Source organism: Lytechinus pictus, chromosome 2 (assembly GCF_037042905.1).
Source record: "Lytechinus pictus isolate F3 Inbred chromosome 2, Lp3.0, whole genome shotgun sequence".
Taxonomy (NCBI): domain Eukaryota; kingdom Metazoa; phylum Echinodermata; class Echinoidea; order Temnopleuroida; family Toxopneustidae; genus Lytechinus; species Lytechinus pictus.
Window position 1 is genome coordinate 36,363,602 of NC_087246.1, and position 22,823 is coordinate 36,386,424.

At 35.3% G+C, this 22,823-nt stretch overlaps 1 protein-coding gene across 1 annotated transcript in view; it reads right to left on the reverse strand.

The window, feature by feature from the left end:
- Positions 1-3,970: 3,970 nt before the first annotated feature.
- LOC129280387 (uncharacterized) overlaps positions 3,971-22,823 on the reverse strand; it is a 30,854-nt gene continuing 12,001 nt past the window's right edge. Inside the window, exons 4-15 of the mRNA XM_064115657.1 lie at positions 22,076-22,318; positions 20,871-21,020; positions 19,618-19,820; positions 18,592-18,819; positions 16,562-16,678; positions 15,629-15,780; positions 13,929-14,049; positions 12,877-13,036; positions 10,388-10,590; positions 9,842-10,115; positions 8,562-8,838; positions 3,971-7,094 (exon numbers count right to left, since the gene is read on the reverse strand). Coding sequence (XP_063971727.1) covers positions 7,034-7,094; positions 8,562-8,838; positions 9,842-10,115; positions 10,388-10,590; positions 12,877-13,036; positions 13,929-14,049; positions 15,629-15,780; positions 16,562-16,678; positions 18,592-18,819; positions 19,618-19,820; positions 20,871-21,020; positions 22,076-22,318 — 2,189 coding nt within the window. The 3' untranslated portion in view covers positions 3,971-7,033. The remainder of the gene's footprint in view (positions 7,095-8,561; positions 8,839-9,841; positions 10,116-10,387; positions 10,591-12,876; positions 13,037-13,928; positions 14,050-15,628; positions 15,781-16,561; positions 16,679-18,591; positions 18,820-19,617; positions 19,821-20,870; positions 21,021-22,075; positions 22,319-22,823) is intronic.

The following is a 22,823-nucleotide window of genomic DNA, read 5'->3' on the forward strand; positions in this document are numbered from 1 at the left end:
CCAGGTTTTCCACGATAGGATAAAAATAAATCATTACAAACTCCAAAAACAGATTAATTATTCAATAAATTACAATTTGGAAGCATCGGTTAATTAAAAAAAAAGGTCAGCCCAACCATCCACAAAAAGAAAATATAATTTCAAAGTATTCATATTTAATGTATTACATTTCTACACACTACTGATTAGTACTGATATTTTTCATTGACAATGCATCACAGATATATCAAGAATATAATCAATCCAAGATCCCAGACAGTTGATAAAGAGTCTGTAGATTGAAATTGATGATAATTCTATACAAAACGGTAGGTTGCTTTTGAATTCTGTTATTTCTGTAATACTTCCCTACATTATGATAGCAATCAGTTTGAACTAGCGCAGTGCAATTGGTCTCTAAAGGCAATACAACGCAACTCTTATTCTAAACCTTCTTTAATCCATCGAAATGCAAAGGACGATGCTTTTGAGAATTTAAAATCTCTTATCATCGAATTAATCGACTAGATTTTACAAATACAGTGAAGCATGACCAGAAAGAGGATTGGATCTTTGATTTATCAGACTGATATTGATAAAGTGATACAGGAAATTCAAACATTGCTAGCTGCAATGCACGTAATCAGACAAATTTAGTAAAGAGGAATAGAACGGAAGTTCGTGTAAATGCCCTGGAATTGTAGGCTATAAAGAAAGTTGTCATTTTTTTTCTCATGCTTGGTAATCTTATTAAGCTTTATTCTTCTTATTCTTCATTGTCTTTCATAAAACAATCAAACTTGTGACCTTATCAATTTCAGGAAGAACACAACATGGCTCCTCAAATTCCACTTATTACATCCAACTATACATGTCTTTATTATCACAGTAAATGATATCAAAGCCTCAATCGAGATACACTTGAGCTTGGAAAAATTTGTTTGAACAAAAAAACCACAAGCTACGATGCTTCATAAAGAGATAAACTTCATGTTTACAATAACGTTCATGTTTCAGGCCACTATGAAGTCTTCACTGACCCATAAAGATATAAAAATGACAAGAACTGTAAACTTGTAAATGCTCTTAGTTATAGCAATTTAAAAATTCATCCAGATCAGTTATGCTATACTGACCAGTCAAACTCCGTATTTGACTCAAATTCTATTCACACTGAAATCCCACTTTACCCAGGAAGCAATTTTGGGACGGGTATACTGACATTACAACAGGAACTTAGAACTATAAGAAACACAAACATATAGTTACATTCTACTTCAGACAGAAACTAAATGGCATTTGGTAAAATATAACTAGCACAAAGAGTGTCTGTATTAACAAAAACATGTGAAATGCAAATGTTTATATGAGTAAATAAAGTGATACCAGCTTCCTTTTCTGTTATTGCAGGGAAAATGAGAATCTAAAGTTCTTAACCATATTTTCATTCATTCTCACATTTCAATGCTGTTATCTATTTATGAAAATTATCAAATTTTTGGCATGTGAAAGTGAAACGGTTTATGACAAACCTGTATAATGACTTAAATCACGCTGATGATTATGAATAAATCCAACCAAACAGAATGTAAACAAAACCAAAATACAGTGGGGGAAGGCGGAGTAAGTTGTGAGAATTGATATGATTAATAATCTTGTAGAAATAAGTACCTTGCCTTAAAATGTAATTCTTCTGAGATATTTTTCACCTACATGTATGTATAAATTTGTATTTTTCCCTCTAAAAAAAGTACTTTTTGTTTCAAATTTGAAAACAATGTGGTGGGGCAAGGGGTCATGCTACATTGGGTCATCAATACATATGACACCACCGCAATGTCTGACTCATTCATTATTGGCCTGGGGCTGGTGGCTCAACTTGCCCCTATGCTAAACTTACCCCGCCTTCCCCTACTTCTAAATGGATTATTATTATCATATAAACAGCACAGGTGCTGTAGCTCCAAGAATGCAAGCACAAATTTGAAAATAAATGTCACACAAAGTATGATTTGCAATAAAATTCTCTGTTCCTACGTTTCATGAGGAATATTATTCAAATTAAGATGGGATGGTGAGCACACAAACCATGCGGAAACATACCCAGGAGGTGGAGAATGTGTAAATATTGTATGCAGTCAAGCAAAAATCCATAGACCTGGGCCCTGTCTTACAAAGAATTGCGATTGTGATTGATCCGATCAATCACAACTATGGACGGCCAGCAATGTCAACATCTATTATGCATGTTTGTTCAAAATAGCTTCTAACATAAGATGATGTACATTCAAGCATTCACTGTTTCCTTGAATATTCACTGTGCTTCTCTTTGTTAACGAAGGACATAAAATAGTGCAAATTTCCTGTAGAAAAACTATGACACTGATGGATTTCCATAGAATTACGACTGATTGGATCAATCGTAATTCTTTGTAAGACGGGGCCCTGAAAACAATAACTATCCATTGCTAACATCGCCAATTTAACAAGTGATATACTTCACTAAATAAGAAATATTGTTATTATCAAGGTTTAAAACATATATCACCTAAAAACATACCCTGATGTTGTGTATAAATATGTTTACTCTATTGAGTGAGCACTGGAGCACATGAAACAAATGACAGAAGAATACATTGCATGTATAATAATATTTTCTAAAATATATAACATCAATCTATAAATTTAACTGCCTCTAATTCAGGGGGTCACCAAAAGGTGATGATACATGTAAGTGGAAGTTTAAGACATTTTCTTATTGACTGGAAAAAGTACTCAAATATTTAAATGTTCTTCAAAACCCTACTTTAATATTTTAAAGTCTATAAACATAATGCTATCAAGTGAATTGCACTCAATTCCATTATACAGTGTATTGATAATATCAATAAAATATGATAGGATAATAAATCTATTGATAAAATTTGATAGAATAATAATAGCGATTAGATCTTAATATTATTTGACTTAATTGATATATACATGTCATATTATTTTAAATCCACAAATTACCGATATCTTCCTAATTTCTATGAAAATATATGATTTTTCTAAAATAGACTAGTTGTTATTGAGAAGTACAACACACGCACAAAATCTGATTTCATTCAATTGAACAATAAGTACAGCATATTTTTTTTTCATAATCTGAACAATTATTGATTGTCTCCATTGTGATATAATCCCATTTTCTGTTTTACTCAGGTCAGTTTCTTTATTAGTAAGAGTGAGCTACTTCTGTAGTTATTGATTGATTTGAAAGAGACAGAATCGACTGTATTTCACATATATCATGCAAGCATATGAACTCCCAAACTGAGTTTGACATGGCTCTACAACAAAGCTCCTAAACATTCAAGTATGAATGATTGAGCATCAAATGAGCTGATAAATTGAACCTGTAGAGTTGGAGATTTGTTTCAATGATAAACCAGAACTTTAAACAAAAGTTTAAATTAACCCAAATAGGGTTGATTTTAGAGATACATGTATGACATAATTCTCTACATGAATGATAGACTATTTTCAGACAATAAGAGGTTGCCAAGTATTGCCATGTCTCTAAAATACAGCTCTTTCGCAGCTCATCTCAAAACTTATAAATTTTGAACCTTTTTTTTTAAACATATGTATCAATTCAAAAGTCCAAGTCACTGAACAGCCAGTAGCATACTCATGGAGCTAGGCCATACATGTATGTCAACCTCAATTTCAAAAAGGAGCAAAATACTATGATCTCTTATACTGTAGACTAGTACTTGTATATTCGGAGCATATCAACTCAAAAGCCAAAACTAGTATAGTCTTCAGCATGGATACTCAGAGCCCAACAATATGACAACTGCCATTTCAAACAGGAGCTAAATACAAAAACAGGCATTAAATGCAGAAGTTGATTTCAGGCAATGCATTGAATTCCATTAATTGCATTTCTCTGAAATTGTTTTGTATAAAAAAAGACATAAACTCAGCTTATTTCTTTTTTTTAATACTTAACATCTATCCTAATCAGAAGGCCCTATTAGAAATGGGGCTCTTCACAACATTTCATCTTCATTAGTGCTATTTGAGGCAGTAATAAATTCAGCAAGTGGAAAATACGCAACTCATTTGACTATCAAATTCATTCCAATATATCTTTTCTTCATAGGGCCTAAATTCATTTTTGATATCTTTAAACACTATTTAATATTATTGCATATAAGAAACTATCCTGTAATTTTACATGGATTTCACAGAACAAACATGCACTTCATGCTGTGGATAAATTATGTGATTGTAAGATATTACAGTTTGTGATGATTGCATATAAAAATACAAGCTTGCTCACAGCCCCTTCCAACTCATCTGGATAAAATATACAAGGCAATAGTCATAGATTGAGCGTAATAATGTAATATTTGTGTTTATGACAGAGTATAATGCTGGAAAAAATAGCACAAAAACTTTACACTTTTCTGACAATTATATATCAGATTGTAATGTCTGTAACTCTGTACAAAATACTATGTTACAGTACCAGAATGTTTTACAACGATGTTCAAAATATTCTGTTAGAGTCTTGAAGCATTTTTCAGTAGAATATAGATGTTTTCAAATATTGCATACACGATTGGGTAAATATTAAGAACAAAATTAACTAGAATTGAAATAATGAAAAGCCTGGAGCAGTGTGATATGCCATCTGCACACCTTATTTGAGCCAAACAGAAATGACCTCAATTCATGTTATCTGGCTAGTAAAATTACCATAAAAGGAAATATAAGCTTCAAAAGGTACCTTTTTTCTCAGACTTTTTGAAAGTCATATGAATGTACACCAATGCATTAAATGCAGCATAATAATTATTCTCCAGGCGACATGGTAGTATCATTTATGACTATGATAAGAAATAAACCAAATTAAACGGCCCAAAATCAAAATTCCCAAATACACAGAAAATAATTACGAGACTTCGACCTCATGAAATGGAAAAAGAACAGACAAATATATGTTATTAATTATTTAATAAAACTCTATAAAATATAAAAGGAATCTATATGAATTATAATATATTCTACCTACAATCAGATTGCATTCCTCATTTTATAACAACCTGTTTGAAGGCACTATTTTGTCAATCTTCTATTCCCATCACTTAACTTGTAAACATTCAATTCTAATCCTTTTCAAGGAATTTAAATATTTCTCATGCACAATAGTAGAGATATGTTAAGCACACCAAAATCATATAATATATATTTTTTTAACATTAGGTATTATGAGATCTTCAGTATCCCTCTTTTTTACAAATGGCTGCTTACACAGACAAACATAAGAGATTTCTTCACAAAAACTAAGTATCTATTAATTATATTTTGATTCTTTTTTTGTAAGCCCTACTTTTGTATATTAGTACTGGGAAAAGGGAGGGGGCAAAACCCTCTATGCCAACCGCTAGTCTCTAAAATTTGCTAGATCACAGTTAATGGCCTTATTTGTCATTATTCCTAATTGTTTATGATGTAATCCTATTGTATTTTTGTTTGCATTTCCACATTTCATATTGTTTTTATGAAGCGATGTAAAGATGAATGAACTAAATATGAAGAATATCTGAAGTACAGAAAAAATACATGTTCCTTCATGATGATAACTCTCTCTATCGTCATGACAATGGAATGCTAAACAATTACCCTGGAAACAATGAATAGTTCAATGGATCAGCCTACAAAGCAAGAAAAAAAGCACCCCATTGTTGCATTCTGCATGATGACTAAGACGTAGCCTTGAAACTTCAACCTAGTACCCTGGAAACTTCAACCAAGCACCCATGGAAAGTTCAGCGCACTTAAATCTCTGTGGTCCGAATTCACATAGTTCGTTATTAATCCACGATCTAAACCATGCTTTTGCAGATTGATTATGCCTATTAATAGCTACACTCAATTAGTCATAGCAATGAAGGGTGTCATTGGAATGTATTTAAAATCAAGGTCAAATATCACCATATTATCATAGATCTGGATCAAGTTCTTGTACGAAAGTCTATGTCAGTTCTAGCATGAAATGCATGCTGAAAAGTGAGCACACTAAAGATCGCCAACAAAGAAATGCACACTTTCTGGGCTATTTCAGACCAGGATATACGGGGGAGGGAGGTCAATTTGACCCCCCCCCAAATCTTGGCTGCTAATTGCCATGAAAATTTGCACACACGTAGAGCCAGATGTAAACTGTAAGACTATAGTAAAATTTTCAAAATATTAGTTGCTTATATTTTCGTATTAATTAATTATGCAAATAAGCATATGAAATTTGCCCTAAATTTTTTTTTTGTGCATGTTTTGCCTATAACATTTTTAACAAATATTGTGGGTCGCAAATTTGGTCTCAAAAGATGCGCAAGACTTGAAAGTAAAAAGTCAGCGAGCAGTGCGGTCAAAAAAATTCGCGTGACGGCGTAGTGACAAAATTTGTCGAAGGGGGGGTCAAATTAATCCCCCAGTTAGATAAGGGTTAAACCACGGTTTCAAAACATAGACTCAACATCATTGTGTGACTTCCAGCCTTAACATTCAAGCGAGATCTTATTACAATAATAACTATTGCCATTTTTAGCCACATTTGTTTTAAAAAATGATCATACAGAACTAAAAAAAGAGTTATAAATATACCACACAATAGCTATTTACTGTGTAAGCCATTATTATGGCATACACTTATGGACACTTTCAGCCATACTCGTCATTGCCTTATTCACATTTTTTCGGGTATGTTTTCAAGTGCAGCAATATGGCCATATACAAAAAAAAAAAAGGGGGCCATTTTGAATTATGAAATTAAAAAAAAAAATAATAATAATGTGAAAATTTCAGCTCATGATTCGGTAAAGGATTGTAATACCTAGGTAGTTTAAATAAGAGTTGTGATTGTTTCATTAAGTATTGATACAATTCTAATACATACAGCAAATATAACTAGCAAACTAATTAAGGATGATGTAAGAAGGCCGTAAGTACCTGACTTCAAAAGCAGATTGAGGATTCTTGATGGAAAAGGCAAACATCTTGACTATTCCTTCTTGACTCTGTCAAGGCAAGCTGCCACGACGGCTGTCCAGCCAGTTTGATGGCTGTAATGTAAAGAGATTGAACAGAGAGATGAATATTATGGCTACAATAACAAAATATTGAGGATCTGATTTTCATCAAACTGTTTGGACTGAAGTTAGTTGGTGTTTATTGTAAAACATATAGATATCAATGCACATGCAATTTCTGACCAAAAACATGAATATTTTGGCATAAATTCTCATATTTTTCCAAAAATATTAACCGGGTTGTCTAGAAAATGATTGCAATCAATTTGTACTATGTAAGTCAAAGTGAAAAGCGTATTCATTTAAGATTTTCCCATTGTCTGTGCAAATAAATGATTTTCATTATAAAAAATCCATGATGGCCACCAAAATTGCCAAGTTTGAACCCCATGGGACACGATTTGGCAAAGGGAATATCAACATTCCTTAACTAGACACTTCAGGCATGTCAAAAAAAAAAACATCCCGATGGTGCACGGGAAACCCCATTTCCGACTTGACTATATTCTGCATAAAATATTTTTGAAAAGAAATGATTTATGCAGAAATCTTCAAAAATTTGAAATGAAGCCTTTGAAATTTAAATGATATGAATCCTCTTTCACATAGAAATAGTATCCAACAGAAGTGAGTACGCTCCTCATTGAAAGGTTGATCAATACGCATCAATTTGTATGAAATATATGCTTCATGGTCATAATAAATGGCGCATCTTGTCTGACTTGTCTTCTCTGATCTTTCATTATTGTGAAATCTCCTGGCAAAGAGCTGCAAAAAAGTGGGGGTATTTCTGAGGAGTGTACTCACTTCTGTTGGATACTGTACATAACATGCACATCAGTCAATTTTGGTCAAAAAATAAATTTTGAGATTTTTTCATAAAATGAAAGTATAAGTCCTACTCTATTCATAACTAAATTTCTAGGCAGCAATTTATTTTATTTTCTGAGATATAAGAGGATTTTCACGGCAATGCCATACAAATTTTTTATAAAATGTGCAAATCCCATTGGAAACGTGTACTGTAACAGAGCGATACAACGTTTTGACTGACCACGATTACAACACGCGCAGTCAGCCAAACCGTCGTATCAGCACTGGAACTGCATTGACTTTGCACGTGAAAAGCGATACGTTTTGACTGACCGCGCGCATTGAAATCGCGGTCAGAGTTGTTGTATTTCTTATGGTGTTTTAGTACAGGGAAAACCAAATCGCTCAAACAAATATTACAAGCATGTAGCTCTTTTGTGATATTTTCTCAGATTCTTAGTTTTGTGTAAAAATAAAGATACCAATGTCAAGCAATTGTCTTGGTCTTTCCAACCATGTATTTTCTAGCAAGTAATATGTTGTAAGGCTAGGGAACTAAGTGTGAAAATCATAGTATACTTCGAAGTTGATTTTCTCTGAAATGGGTTTGCACCGTCGTATGTGTGATACGACGGTTCGGATGACCGCCGACGACATATACCAATGCTCAATGTCAAAATGACCTACCTTGCACCAACTCCACGTCCCGTATCGCCATGGAAGTACTCGTAGAACAGGACCAGATCCTTCCAGTTAGGGTCATCCCTATAGAGGGCGTTGTCCCCATGGCACGGCCTCCTACCGCTCTCATCCGGTAAGAAGAGATTGACGATGCGGGATGAGATGTCCTTGGCAACCTCCTTGAGACGAACCATGTTCCCTGATCCGGTGGGACACTCCACCTTGAAAGATTCCCCGTAGAAGAAGTCGTAGCGCTCCAAGGCTTCGATGATCAGGTAGTTCACTGGAAAAAAATTACGGGAGAGATGTGGAGACATGGTTAATTTATGAAGTCATTGTGTCATGCCTCACACTGTCTGTTCAATATTGAGCTTTAATCAAATAGGATCATGTGACAACTGCTTGAAATTTCAAAATTTTTCCTGCAACGGCCTCATCGACATATTAGCACAAAAGTTGGCTTAGTTGAACATTGCAACATCAGTTTTCACTGTAAATTCATTGATTCATATAAAGTCTTCATCATAATACTTGAAATATATATTTTTTAGAAGCATATGATGATGATTTTATAAAAAAATATGCACATTTGTTGAAACTGTGGTAGTAAATGTAATGTTGTTGCCATTTTGTTTGGCTATGATCACTCACATAAGAAATGATTATCAGGGGGGGGGGTTTCACAAATCACAAAGAGTTAAGTGTGACGTAGAGTTACGTGCAGTAGAAAACGCATCACCGCATTGGTCACATCATGCTAAGATGATGCGCACCACTGTGTATTAATCAATAAGATTGCTCATTAGATATTATGTGTGCACTCCCATTTAAAGATAAATGCAAGTTGTACAGAATCCAATATAATGACCAAAGTGTCTGTGTGTATGAATAAAAAGTATGTGCCAAAGGATTCTGGAAGAAATTGTGTGATTGCTGAGAAATAAGCAAAATAAGCGCGGATTCGGGCACTTCCGTCGGATTTTATTCCAGCAATAATAATATACACTGTCCCACGTGTGCCAATCTGTGTTGGCGATCTTCAGTGTGATCGTTTTTCAGCTAAGATTTTATGATTTCACAAAGTTCAGTTTATGTAACTGTACCAGATCTAGATCCACGATGATATAGTAATACTTGACCTTTGTTTTACAGACTTTCTCACGAAATAAGTGTTTTACTGCAACTACTTTCATTTAGCTTTAAGCATGACTCTTAAGTCACACTGAACTCTTTGTCAAACCTCCCTGTTCTGAACGTTTGAATATCACAATAATTTTCATCATTACCACAGAGCCAGATGGGACCCCTCCAGTTGCTATTCCCACCAAACAGATAGGTATTGGACTCTCCTGGGACGTAGTCTACTCGATACTCCTCCCCACCGACGTGAAACTGGAATGGTTGGCTGGCGTGGATCTTGGACAATGACCGGATGCCAAAGGGGGACAGGAACTCGTTTTCGTCCAGCATGTATTTGAGCACTCTCTTCAGGTTCTTGCGTGAGGGAATGCCTAGAAGGTGACGCCCTTTGCCAGAGCCTTCTCTGGTCCGGAAGGCAAGCTTTACAAAAACAGAAATAACAGTGGGAGAGAAAATGAATACACAATCATGTCAATGTTTACAGGCCAACCCAACAAAAGAGAACAAATGTACAAACGTAACAATGACAGTTTTTATCAAAAACAGATTGACAGAGAAAAAAATGTTATTGAATGTACTATCTCATCACCTGACTTCACAATTTAATATCTAAAATATGGCAGAACATGAACACTTAAAATATGCTCATTTTCCGGTGGGGTTCTCTAACTTTTGAGCACCACTGTACTTACATGGGAAGAGAGGTCAGGTCTGTTCTTAATGAACCAATCCAATCGTTTATGGAATCCTGGTAATTTCGCGATCACTTCCTCATCCAACGTAAGTGAGGCGTAGAGAGGGATCAACCCTACCATAGAGCGGATCCTCAGTGGTACGGTACAGGTGGGAGTCTTCAGTACATCGTAATAGAATCCATCCTTCTCATCCCATAGTCCTTCAAAGAAAACACAACATTGAAAGCTGTGTCAAAAGATCTTTAATGATAGAATTACAATGTTTACAACACTTTTCTTGGTATTTATGGCAGATAACCTCAAACATGCCTTCATTAGGTGATTTGAAAAGCCTTTTTGAATCACATATGCAGTATTTGTGCAATCTAAAAAGCATGAGACAGAAACCATATTTTTGTAAGAGAGTTTAACACAAAGGTAATTTCAATTGCATTTGTATCAACGCCAATCATACAGTCACAAGTAAAAAAAAAAAAAAAAAAACATGTGCCTTACATGACCCTTGCTCCTTGGGTCAAACAGCACATCGAGATGAAATGATTAACACTGCCCTTTTCATCGAACATGCTGTAAAGGACTTTAGAAACATGTTTTGAAACACATTTCTAATTGGGGAAAATTTGATTGGCACAGCCATAAAGTCAAGTAAAATGTTCGCTATGCACTAAGCGGATGGAATTTGATTACAATATCCAAATATTAAGCATCAGTGATTTGTACCAGAGAAATCCCATTTCCAACCTAGCATAGCATCAATGCTTACCTAAATTGGAGAGGGTGTGGGAGCCCATGTTATTTTCCGCTCCTAGCAGAGCATAAACTATTCCTCAAGGATTAGAGGATTCAGGAAATCATCTATCAATCCTACCTTCTTACATAGCACCAATGATCCATACAATGTTAAAGGACATGGGAAGCCAACTCACACTCCTTCCTTCTGACATAGCACCAATGATCCATACAATCTTAAAGGACATGGGAAGCCAACTCACACTCCTACCTTCTGACATAGCACCAATGATCCTTACAATATTTGAAGATATGGGAATTCAACTCATACACCTACCTTCTGACATAGCACCAATAATCCATACAATGTTAGAGGACATGGGAAGCCAACTCACAATCCTACCTTCTGACATAGCACCAATGATCCTTACAATATTCGAAGATATGGGAATTCAACTCATACACCTACCTTCTGACATAGCACCAATGATCCTTACAATGTTAGAGGATATGGGAACTCAACTCACCTTCCTACCTTCTGACATAGCACCAATGACCCTTACAATGTTAGAGGATATGGGAACTCAACTCACCCTCCTACCTTCTGACATAGCACCAATGATCCTTACAATGTAAGAGGATATAGGGACTCAACTCACATTCCTACCTTCTGACATAGCATCAATGATCCTTACAATGTTAGAGGATATGGGAACTCAACTCACAATATTACCTTCTGACATAGCACCAATGATCCTTACAATGTTAGAGGATTTGGGAACTCAATTCGTACTCCCACCTCCCGACATAGCATCTATTATTCTACAACTGTGAACCTATATCATACATCATGACACAGCATCAATGATTCCTACAATATGACATATAATCATACTTTCACCTCCTGACATAGCACCAATGATCCATACAATGTTAGAGGACATGGGAAGCCAACTCACAATCCTACCTTCTGACATAGCACCAATGATCCTTACAATATTAGAAGATATGGGAACTCATCTCACACTCCTACCTTCTGACATAGCACCAATGATCCTTACAATGTTAGAGGATATGGGAACTCAACTCACCTTCCTACCTTCTGACATAGCACAAATGATCCTTACAATGTTAGAGGATATGGGAACTCATCTCACACTCCTACCTTCTGACATAGCACCAATGATCCTTACAATGTTAGAGGATATGAGAACTCAACTCACACTCCTACCTTCTGACAAAGCATCAATGATCCTTACAATGTTAGAGGATATGAGAACTCAACTCACAATCCTACCTTCTGACATAGCATCAATGATCCTTAAAATGTTAGAGGATATGGGAACTCAACTCACACTCCTACCTTCTGACATAGCACCAATGATCCTTACAATGTTAGAGGATATGGAAAATCAACACACACTCCTACCTTCTGACATAGCACCAATGATCCTGAAAATGTTAGAGGATATGGGAACTCAACTCACACTCCTACCTTCTGACATAGCACCAATGATCCTTACAATGTTAGAGGATATGGGAATCTAACTCACAATCTTACCTCTGACATAGTATCAATGAATAAATGATTTCCATAAAAGAAGATTTAGGAACCTATTTCATACAGCATCAATGAATCATACAATACATAATCCAATCATATTTTTCTCTCCTGACATAGCATCTATTATTCTACAACTGTCAAAGGATATGGGAACCCATTCCTACTATGTAAAAAATGAAATATCACATTATACCTTCACCATCACCCATTTTGTTCATGGCATCAATGATCCCTACAAAGTGCTCAAAGAACTTGCTGGCCATGTCTTCATAAGCTGGATCAGTTCTGGCTAGTTCCAATGCGATGTCTAGCATGACCACACAGAAGAATGCCATCCATGCTGTTCCATCAGCCTGAAAAGAAAAATATCCATGAAAAAATATCCCTCCCTGCCAACACAAGTCATGCATCTAATTTTGTCTGAAGGCAGCAATAGACGTTCTACTTTGATCGATGAACAGGCTTTGTCCTACAACATAGTTGGAGTAAACTAAACTAAACTTACTAAACTATGATATCTACCACAGATACTACAAGGGGAAGACTTGACACTTCAGCGCCCACTAGCATTGAGCATTAGAGTAAACTTTTGCATACCGGTGCACGCTTGTGTATAAAGCATATGGGGGAAATTATGGAGGGTGTGATGAAGAGGGCAGAGGGACAGTGCTTGGGAATAATTCTACCTACCCTTTCACAGAAGTCTCTGAAATATATTCACTTCAAATTTTTCTGATATTTTATGGAAAAAAAAATCTTATATTGTCAAAATCGCCTCTTCACCCCTCTACCATTTCCTCAATATGTTTTATACACAACCCAAAATGACGATACACGAATGTGTAACTACCCAATGCTGTCGGGAGCCCTTCTCAAGTGTTTCATTACACGCTCTATTGACTGTCCAGATTTCCCCTTGTAGCGTCTCTGTACCTTATCAGCAAAATCCAAAACCAAAATGCACAATATTTTGCAATTTCCAATCAGAATTTCAATTTGTTCCTTATTTCCCACAATACATATCTCACACTACATATCAAATCAGCTCCACAATCTATGGTTAAGCTGTATAGTATGGGGCCCTACAACACAAAGGTTAGCGATCAATCGTACACTTAATTTTCATAATTGATCGTATATTGCAGTCAATGGAATCAATCGTAGAAAAACGTTCTACGATCATTGCTAAGCTTCGTGTTACAGGCCCCTGGTATTGCTTCTATACTTTGATTTTCTAGGACCCACCTGTTCAAGATGACCTCCCGTTGGTAAAGGTCGTGACCTGTCGAAGACTCCAATGTTATCAAGACCAAGGAATCCTCCAGAGAATATATTCTTGCCATCAGGATCCTTGCGATTCACCCACCTATGTATTAAAAGTATAGTGAATATCCAGATCAGAGATATATTCTTCCAGAATCATATAACATGATTACTTACAATACTGGCCAACTTTGGCAAAAAGAAGCAAGTGACACATTCAAATTTGAGTTATTGTTGTTTCTGAAACACCCTTTGTATGTTGCACGTTCAGGCAAAATTTGGGGAAGAAATTATCGTTCTATGGAAAGATATTGAAGAAAATATGCTGTTAAATTGCATTGTCGCCTATGTAAATAACAAACACACATTGCTCATTTACAACAAGTTATACTTTTGTAACTTGCTTCCTTTTGCCAAAGTATGGCAGAGTAGCACTCATACTTTTATTAATTCCCTCTTTTTTTTCTTTTTTTTGCCAAAGTACGACAGAATACCCTTCCAGCACAGTCATGAAATAAAAATATTCTGGGTATGAGGAAGAAGACTTTTAGGCAATGTCATATTTTCTTAATATTTTTTTCCTGTTGCATACATATTGTCTGAATAGTGTCTAATTGCACAAGGGCTAATTTAAAAGAAAAATATGTGGTTTTGGAAGCATGCTTTGGTGTGAAATTCAATCATTTTGCTATGCTTTGAATCAACTTTTTATCAAAATTTTTATCAACATTGGACCCATTTATTCAAAACTGAAGTTTTATTTGAATAAGCAGTGGACTCAAGACACAGAAAAATAGCCTGAATTTAGACTCCCATAAAAAAAAATCAGGTTTTAAATTATTGAATCTTTCTCAGTGTATAAGTACTCTAAATAAACCTGTTGGATGCAGAATTCTCAAATTCCCATACATTTTGTACAGGGACCACTCGATTCCTGGAGGCAATGGGTTAAAAGTAATTTCTACTGGTACTTGAAATTTGAAAACCATGGTTTTAAACCGCAGTTTGAAGGACATATTTGATATTATGCCTCGATCTCTAGGTACCTTGTCAAAAGTCTGTTCCCTTTAAAAGGCATGATAGAGGCACGATGCATTTTTCAAAATTGAATTGAATTTATTTTCATACTTCACAAGGTAACAAAATAATAACATAATACAAGAAATACATTTGATTCCATACAAAGTACAAAAGATAATGGCAGTAAATAAAAGTGAAATATGAAAGAACCTGCATAAAAAGCAGAGCTTGTGATGCGCTCAGGTTCCTTACAGTAATTATGAAATTAGTTATCAAGGAGATCGGACACTAACAAAAAACTCAGACTTCAAAGGATAAGCCAAAGATTAGCATATAATCGCAGGGTAAAGAATGAGAGGGAAAGGGGACAAATATGAAATAGACGGGGGGTGAGCAAAGAATGAAAAAATTCAAAACTATACCGCAGTATACCTTTAAAAAGGTACAAGGCAAATACATTATATTTGTTCAGCCAGTGCGTCTTATAGCAGCTTACCTGCATTCCCTATTATTTTGTCTGTGACGAAGTGTGGGAATTGGTAATAAAAGGCTGCGGAATTCACGCTTGAACAACGCAGCTCCGAATTTTCTTCTGATGAGCCAAATTAGATTATTAAAGGTATCTTAACTTTGAAGCATAAAAGAAGTTGAATTTCACTCACCATGTGAAATTGATGAGGAGTTTCTGGAAACACCTGGCTAGGAAGAGCCTATCTCTTTGACCTCTGACCCCTGTCATTTTGAAGACCCTGAACACTGCCCAAGCATGCACCGGTGGGTTCACATCATCAAACTGAAATTCATATGCTGGTATCTGGGCAATAGTAAGCAAATAATAAATCAACAAGTCAATAGAAAAACAAATATATATTTAAAAAAAAAAGATAATAATGAATAGATGAATGAATACAAAATAAATACAAAATATTTTTTCTAATGAAGTGCAAATTCTTGAGATAAATAAGCATTTGATTGTGTTCGAATTCTGTAATCTAATTTGCCACTTGAAAACACCTTATGAATGATGAAACCTGGCTAAAATTTATTTCTTGTTTGCAAAGTGCTTAAGAGTTGCTGTATTAAATCCATCATGGTAATTATGCTGCATAACTGTAGAGTGCTTAGAGACTTCTTTTAAAGTACAGAAAGTGCCATCTAAGCAAGTGTAAAACTAACTGAATCCAATTCGGCTCATTAGAAGAAACTTATTTATCTGATTATCAATTAAATGAAATTATGAACTAATCTTAATCACTCAAATGTAATAAAGTCATAATAAACTGAACGTTACCTGAATTGATTTTAATTTAATTTGAATCATACAAAAATTACAGTCCATCTTAATCATGAATGAAATTAATCTGAACTATGTTCTGAATTTCAACTGAATCATTTAACATCAACTATGAATTACATTATCAGCATCAAATTGTAACATCCCACTTCATAATCATCAACGCTTGTACATTTCTGTACCTATTTTCTATTTCACATTTGTAATTTAAATCTAACAGAAACCTTATTCCACCGTGGACAAAAAACAAAGAATATAATTTGAATTGATTGAATATGATTATTATTATTTGATTTCTTACCTGACCATTTGGAGCCATATACCATTCTCTGAGGAAGAGGAGAAGCTGTTCCTTGGCAAAGAATGGATCCACCTTGGCAAACGGGATCATATGAAATGCAAGATCCCACGATGCATACTGGAGAAAATAAAAACAATAATAAGTATATTTTATCAAAATTGATGCATACGTACTTCTTGACAAGTACATGCAATACGCTTTAAATGCCACCAAGCTAAATAAGTAGGCATTAATCAGAAATCAATATTAAACTCATTTCTTGTATAAAGCAGTTTTACGCAATAACATTTCTACGATGAACTACGAGTATTGACATTAATTGGCGACTATCATGAATAGGTACAGTATTTGTGCAGATAATTCAATATTCATATTCATATAATATTCGCATAAGAAATCCAACTAGAAAGTGCGGCATTAAAATCAATTCCATTTGCTCTTTTGTGAAAAGTGAAATTGAATAGTCATTAAAAACATTTGTTTTTAATAATTAATTTACTTGTCATTTATGTATGTAGTTTTCTTCCATAATTTTCTTTTTGCTATTTTGTGATGGTGTCATTGTAAAGAGACCGCTATATAAATACCAATATAGTATTGTATTGTATAGGAGTGGCTAATTGCAAGCATGCATACTTGAACAGGAAGGCAGTCAGTATTCTGACATTTAATGCATCAAATTTGGTGACAATTTCATATCATTAGGAATGCATAAAAGTAATTGGAATAAATTGAACATGTAAAAAACCAGTGAAGCTATGTCTAGAGCTAGGAGTATAACTAATTTTGCCTTCTCTAATAATTATTACCAACACCCACCACTAAATGAACAAAAATGAATAAATTAACAAAAAAACAAACAAACAAATAAATAAATAAATAAATAAATAAATAAATAAATAAATAAATAAATAAATAAATAAATAAATAAATAAATAAATAAATAAATGAATGAATGAATGAAACTAACTAACTAAATAAATACATACATACATAAATAAATAAATAAATAAATAAATAAGATTGAATTAACCAGTTTAAACGTAAAGACCAGGCTTGTAAGATAAAAGTGTAGCACTTGATTACATTGGTCATTATGCATGATCAATCATACAAATCAAAGTGTACAATTAATTGCTAAGCTCATGATACAGGCCCCACTGGAGCCTGTTTCTTAGAGATATCACAATCAAAAATATCTTTGCCATTATGGTAACCTCCATGGACAGTCTACAGGGCTCTGCAACAATCACAATCAATGTTTTCATAGTAGTTACTACAGTGCGTATAAAAAAAATGGGACAGATTTAAAAAGTCTATAAAATTTTTGTTTCAAAGTATGATGTCTATATTTTGGTGTTAATAGGTGCTCTAAGGTCTTATTTTTGAACACCAAAATATAGACATCATAATTTGAAACAAAAATTTTATAGACTTTTCAAATCTGTCCCGTTTTTTTTTATACGCACTGTAGAATGAAAAAATAAGTCTTAACAAAATAGGGCTCTCTTTCTATATACATACCCATGGACATTCCCACCAAGCAGTCAATAAAAATCAAGGGTTCCATGGTAATCACCAGGGCCCCGTCTTACAAAGAGTTACGATTGATCCAATCAATTGTAACTCTATGGAAATCCAACAGTGCCATAATTTTTTTCTACAGGAAATTTGCAAAATGTTCTTTGTAAACAAAGGAGAACACACCAAATTGTCAAGAAATCAATGAAATTCATGAATATACATACATTCATATATAGAAAATCTTTTGAACAAACATGCATTTTATATGTTGACTTTGCTGGCTTTCCATAGTTGGGATTGATCGGATCAATCGCAACTCTTTGCAAGACGGGCCCCAGAATGCCAAAGTTACATTGATCATAAGTCTTTCAAAATGGGGCTCTCTTTCTACCATTACAATGGACAGTCCCACCAAGCAGCCAATCAAAATCACAGTTGCCATGGTATTCACCAGAATGCCAAAGTTACATTGATCTCAAGTCTTCATGAAACGGGACTTTACCTACCCATGGATATTCCCATTTGTCTGGCATGGAGATGATATCTCTGTTGAATAGATGTTTCCAGTCTTTGTTTCTACCCTGCAGTCGACTCTCTGGTGGTGTAGGCATGTTTTTATCCCCTCCTAACCATCCCTCTACGATGTAATGGTAGAACTGCTTGCTCCACAGCAGACCTGCATAGCACTGACGAGCCATACCCTGCTCCTCTCGACTGCAGTTGGATGGAATGACCTACAGGGATGGGAAATGGGGAGGGGGTAATTAAATGTGGCAAAAATTGAATTTAAGAGTTGGCACACAAGTTTTTGCTCAAACAGGGATCATAAACTTCTACCGTCTTCACAATGGTTTTCAAATTTATCCTGGTCCTGTCGCGGGGCGGCGACACCGCTATAAACCCACTATAAATGCATTCACAGTAGAAAAGTTATCCCGACACAGTCCCGGGATAAATTTCATGTATCCATTCACACTGCAGCAGGTTATTTTTATGACCTCCATAACAAAACACGTGTAGCCTTGTGACCCCTTGAGTGACCAGACTCTGATACACTGGAAATACCTGAGGGCGGGGAATCGAACAAACGTCCTTCAAATTGAAGGACAAGAGTCATAACAACTAGACCACGACACCCCCACATTATAGTAAACATTATCACAGATGGTTTACCCCGGTGTTGTACCGGGGGCCTTCACACTGAATGTTTTCACTACCCTGACTAAGTGACTATGCAACTTATCAGTCACAGATTTAGCCAAAAATATACCATCAAAACAATCCTCTCCACAGTAAATGCCAGGGTTCTTAATCTCTGCACAGAACCTTCAACAACTAATTGTAGCTTTCCCTCCCGTAGTTATGTTTAGTACATAATCATTATTGAACCTATTCAACCTCTTTAATACTATGATAGCCAAATATAGATATATATCTTTAAAAAAGAGTTTAAGCGACAAAAAGGCAAACAAGCTTTTTTCTTTACACCTTAAAACAGCTACTATCCAAGAGCACAAACAATCATCTCCTACCTGACTATAAAACTCATCCGTCTCCTTGATTCTAGCGTCAAAGACGGCATCAAAGGCTTCCGCACCGAAGTAAGTCCCTGGATCCTCACTCTCTGCAAAGAACCTACACCTGACCTCTGCCTTCCCTCCAGCTGCTACTTCTACTACATAGTGAGGAGCACACTTGGTGCCTCGACAACGGACATCTACTGCTTCTTTTTCACCTGAAAATACAAGTATGATTTAAAAGTACAACAGTACAAATCCTGGGGCCTGTCTTACAAAGAGTTGTGATTGATCCGATCAATCGTAACTATGGACGGCCAGCAACGTCAACATATAAAATGCATGTTTATTTTAAAAAAAATTCTAGATATGAATGTATATTCATAAATTCATTGATTTCTTGACAAATTGGTGTGTTCTCCTTTGTTTACAAGGGACATTTTACAAATTTCCTGTAGAAGAAATTATGACACTGATGGATTTCCATAGAGTTACGATTGATTGGATCGATCGTAACTCTTTGTAAGACGGGGCCCTGGAATCCAAGAAAGTGGGACAAATGGGATGACAGACTAAAAATGAAGTCACTATCGAGTTTCTTATGTAGTAGTATAAATATGGTTGAAACTGCTCTCTAAATTGGGACTGTCTATATTAAATGGGGATAGTTGATAGGTATGCATTCTACAGTGCCCGCTTTACAGCTGGAATAATTTTTTTCTAAAATGTTAATGCTTTTGGCACTGATTTATTACTAATAAACCACAGGGTCAATCAAAAAAATATTTCAAACATTGCGTGCCACAGTGGAATTTACAGTATATTCTTGACTTGATGGCACAGGTAGTTACACTCCAACTTCAATCTCAATCATTCAGACACACGTTCTATTACTTTTATTATACCTTTCTATACATGAATAAATTAAGCTTTAATGAAAAGCGTTGCCTGTAGTCTTGTTCTGCTATGCAAGCGAGACAAAAAAATGTCAAGAAGCCAAATACATTAATCATGTAAACGTACTGAATTGAAATTGATGTATAAACAGACAAGAGAAAATACATTTAAGTAAGCATAAGTCCACCTTCTGTAAGATTGATAATCACATTTAAAAAAAATTTTCAAACCAGACTCTGGAAAGCATGATTTACTTGCATCTTGTCACTTCAATTTTGGCTAATACAGAAAAAAATTTCTGTGGTCTTAAGAGATTTGGCTTAAAAATACTGATTTTCCTGAATAAATTCATGTTTTTATGGCTATCTCACCATTTATGACATATGAGTTGAAGCCGTCTTTGGCAAAGCTTGTGTAATGATCAACGTTGTAGAGTTTCTTCATGTTGGTTTCATTCTCTGTGAAGAGTATCTCTGGTTTCTCACCGTCCGGTCCCACATCATACACAAATGCAAACTTGCCTAGACAATGAATACGAATAATCAAGAAAGGGGATAACACAAATTGATAAGCAAACTTCTAAACAAATCAACAACAAAAGGCAAGTTGCTACCCTTCTCAAATTATGCAATATTTGAGAGATGATGAATGGTAAATGATAGAGAGAGAGATAGGGAAAGGCATGATTTCATGAACAACTTTCTATAAAATATATGTCAAAAGCAAACTACAACTTGCTACCCTGCCCACATTTAACACAATGGCCCGTATTCTAAACTCTGGTTTGAATTAGACCCTAGTTTAAAGTTGTTTAACTATGGAGAGCCGATTGGAGCACAAATCCCTTACAGTACACATTCAATTTATTTACTCACATGACACCCAAATTGTTCATAATTCTCTGGGAATGATAACTGAAGTATCTTTCTTCATTATGAAAGCAAAAGGAAACAAAATAGTAAACATAAGAAATATACAATATAAACATAATTTTTGAATTTTTGACTCCCTATAATTTTAGCACAGAGTTAGATCATAGACTAAGTTAAACCTGACTTCAGAATACGGGCCAATATCTACAAATTGACGAATAGTATACTAATCCAGTGTTTTCACTACAGTAGGCAGCACAGGTCAGAACCACCCATCACTGAAAGTGTCCACCAAAGAGAGTTCTTGGTAACAACTCTGTGCCGATTATTGTTATTTGTTGTACATATCTTGCTATTGCCATTGTAGCATTTGGTCATTGTACCACAAGACTTGTGACGAGGTATTTTCAGTCTTATCTTGCCATTGATTTGGACCATTCTATGGATGACCAGTCATGCCACAATTATCATCGAGAAAAGCAACTTATTTTCCACAATTGGGATCACCAATAACATTTGTACCTGATGAATACCAGTGTCATCTAAGTTTTTGTATTTATTGACTAAAAAGTATCTGAAATATGATACACTTCGTGGAAAAAACAGGAACTTTGAGCTCACATTTTGGCACTTCATGATTTATTTATTCACAAAATTCATGCATAACTTCATTAAGCACCCCTCTCTTGTTTGTAAGTTATTACCTAATGTTTCGTGGGAGCACATGGTCTTGCCATTCTTCATTAGCGTCATTTTAGGTTTCATGGTACAGCCCTCGTGTGAGCAGCCCCATATCCATGTATTACGATACCACAACGTGGGCAGAACGTGAATGGTGGCTGCCTCGGGACCGCGGTTGTATACCGTGATACGACTCAGTATGTCGTTTGGTGAATTCTTCGCGTACTCTGCAACAACATCCCAGTACTTGCTTTCGTTGAATGTACCTGGATGAAACAAATGAAGATATAATGTATTTGTGACCAACAAGAGGCTCACCGCAGGAAGAGTTGCATTTAAATGTAATAATGATGATATGGACCATTTATATAGCACAGCTACTATATTAATATAATCTACTGCGCTTTACATTTGGTATCATAATATTATCACCTGGCTGTAACCGAGCCGCCATAGAGGCGCTCAAGCATTCGAGAATTTTCTTCCTACTGGGTACCCATTCACCTCACCTGGGTTGAGTGCGGCACAATGTGGGTAAATTTCTTGCTGAAGGAAAATATGCCATGGGTTGGGAATCGAACCCACGTCCCTCAGATTGAAAGACGAGTTGTAACCTCTAGACCACAACGCCCCCCATGTAACTAAAAAATCAAGCGCAAGACTTGATACATTTGATATTTGGAGTTGGGTTTGATTGCAACTCTTTCTCTAAAGGCCACCGCACACCTTACGACCTGACTGGTCGGCGACTGGCTTGCGACTGGGTGAGGG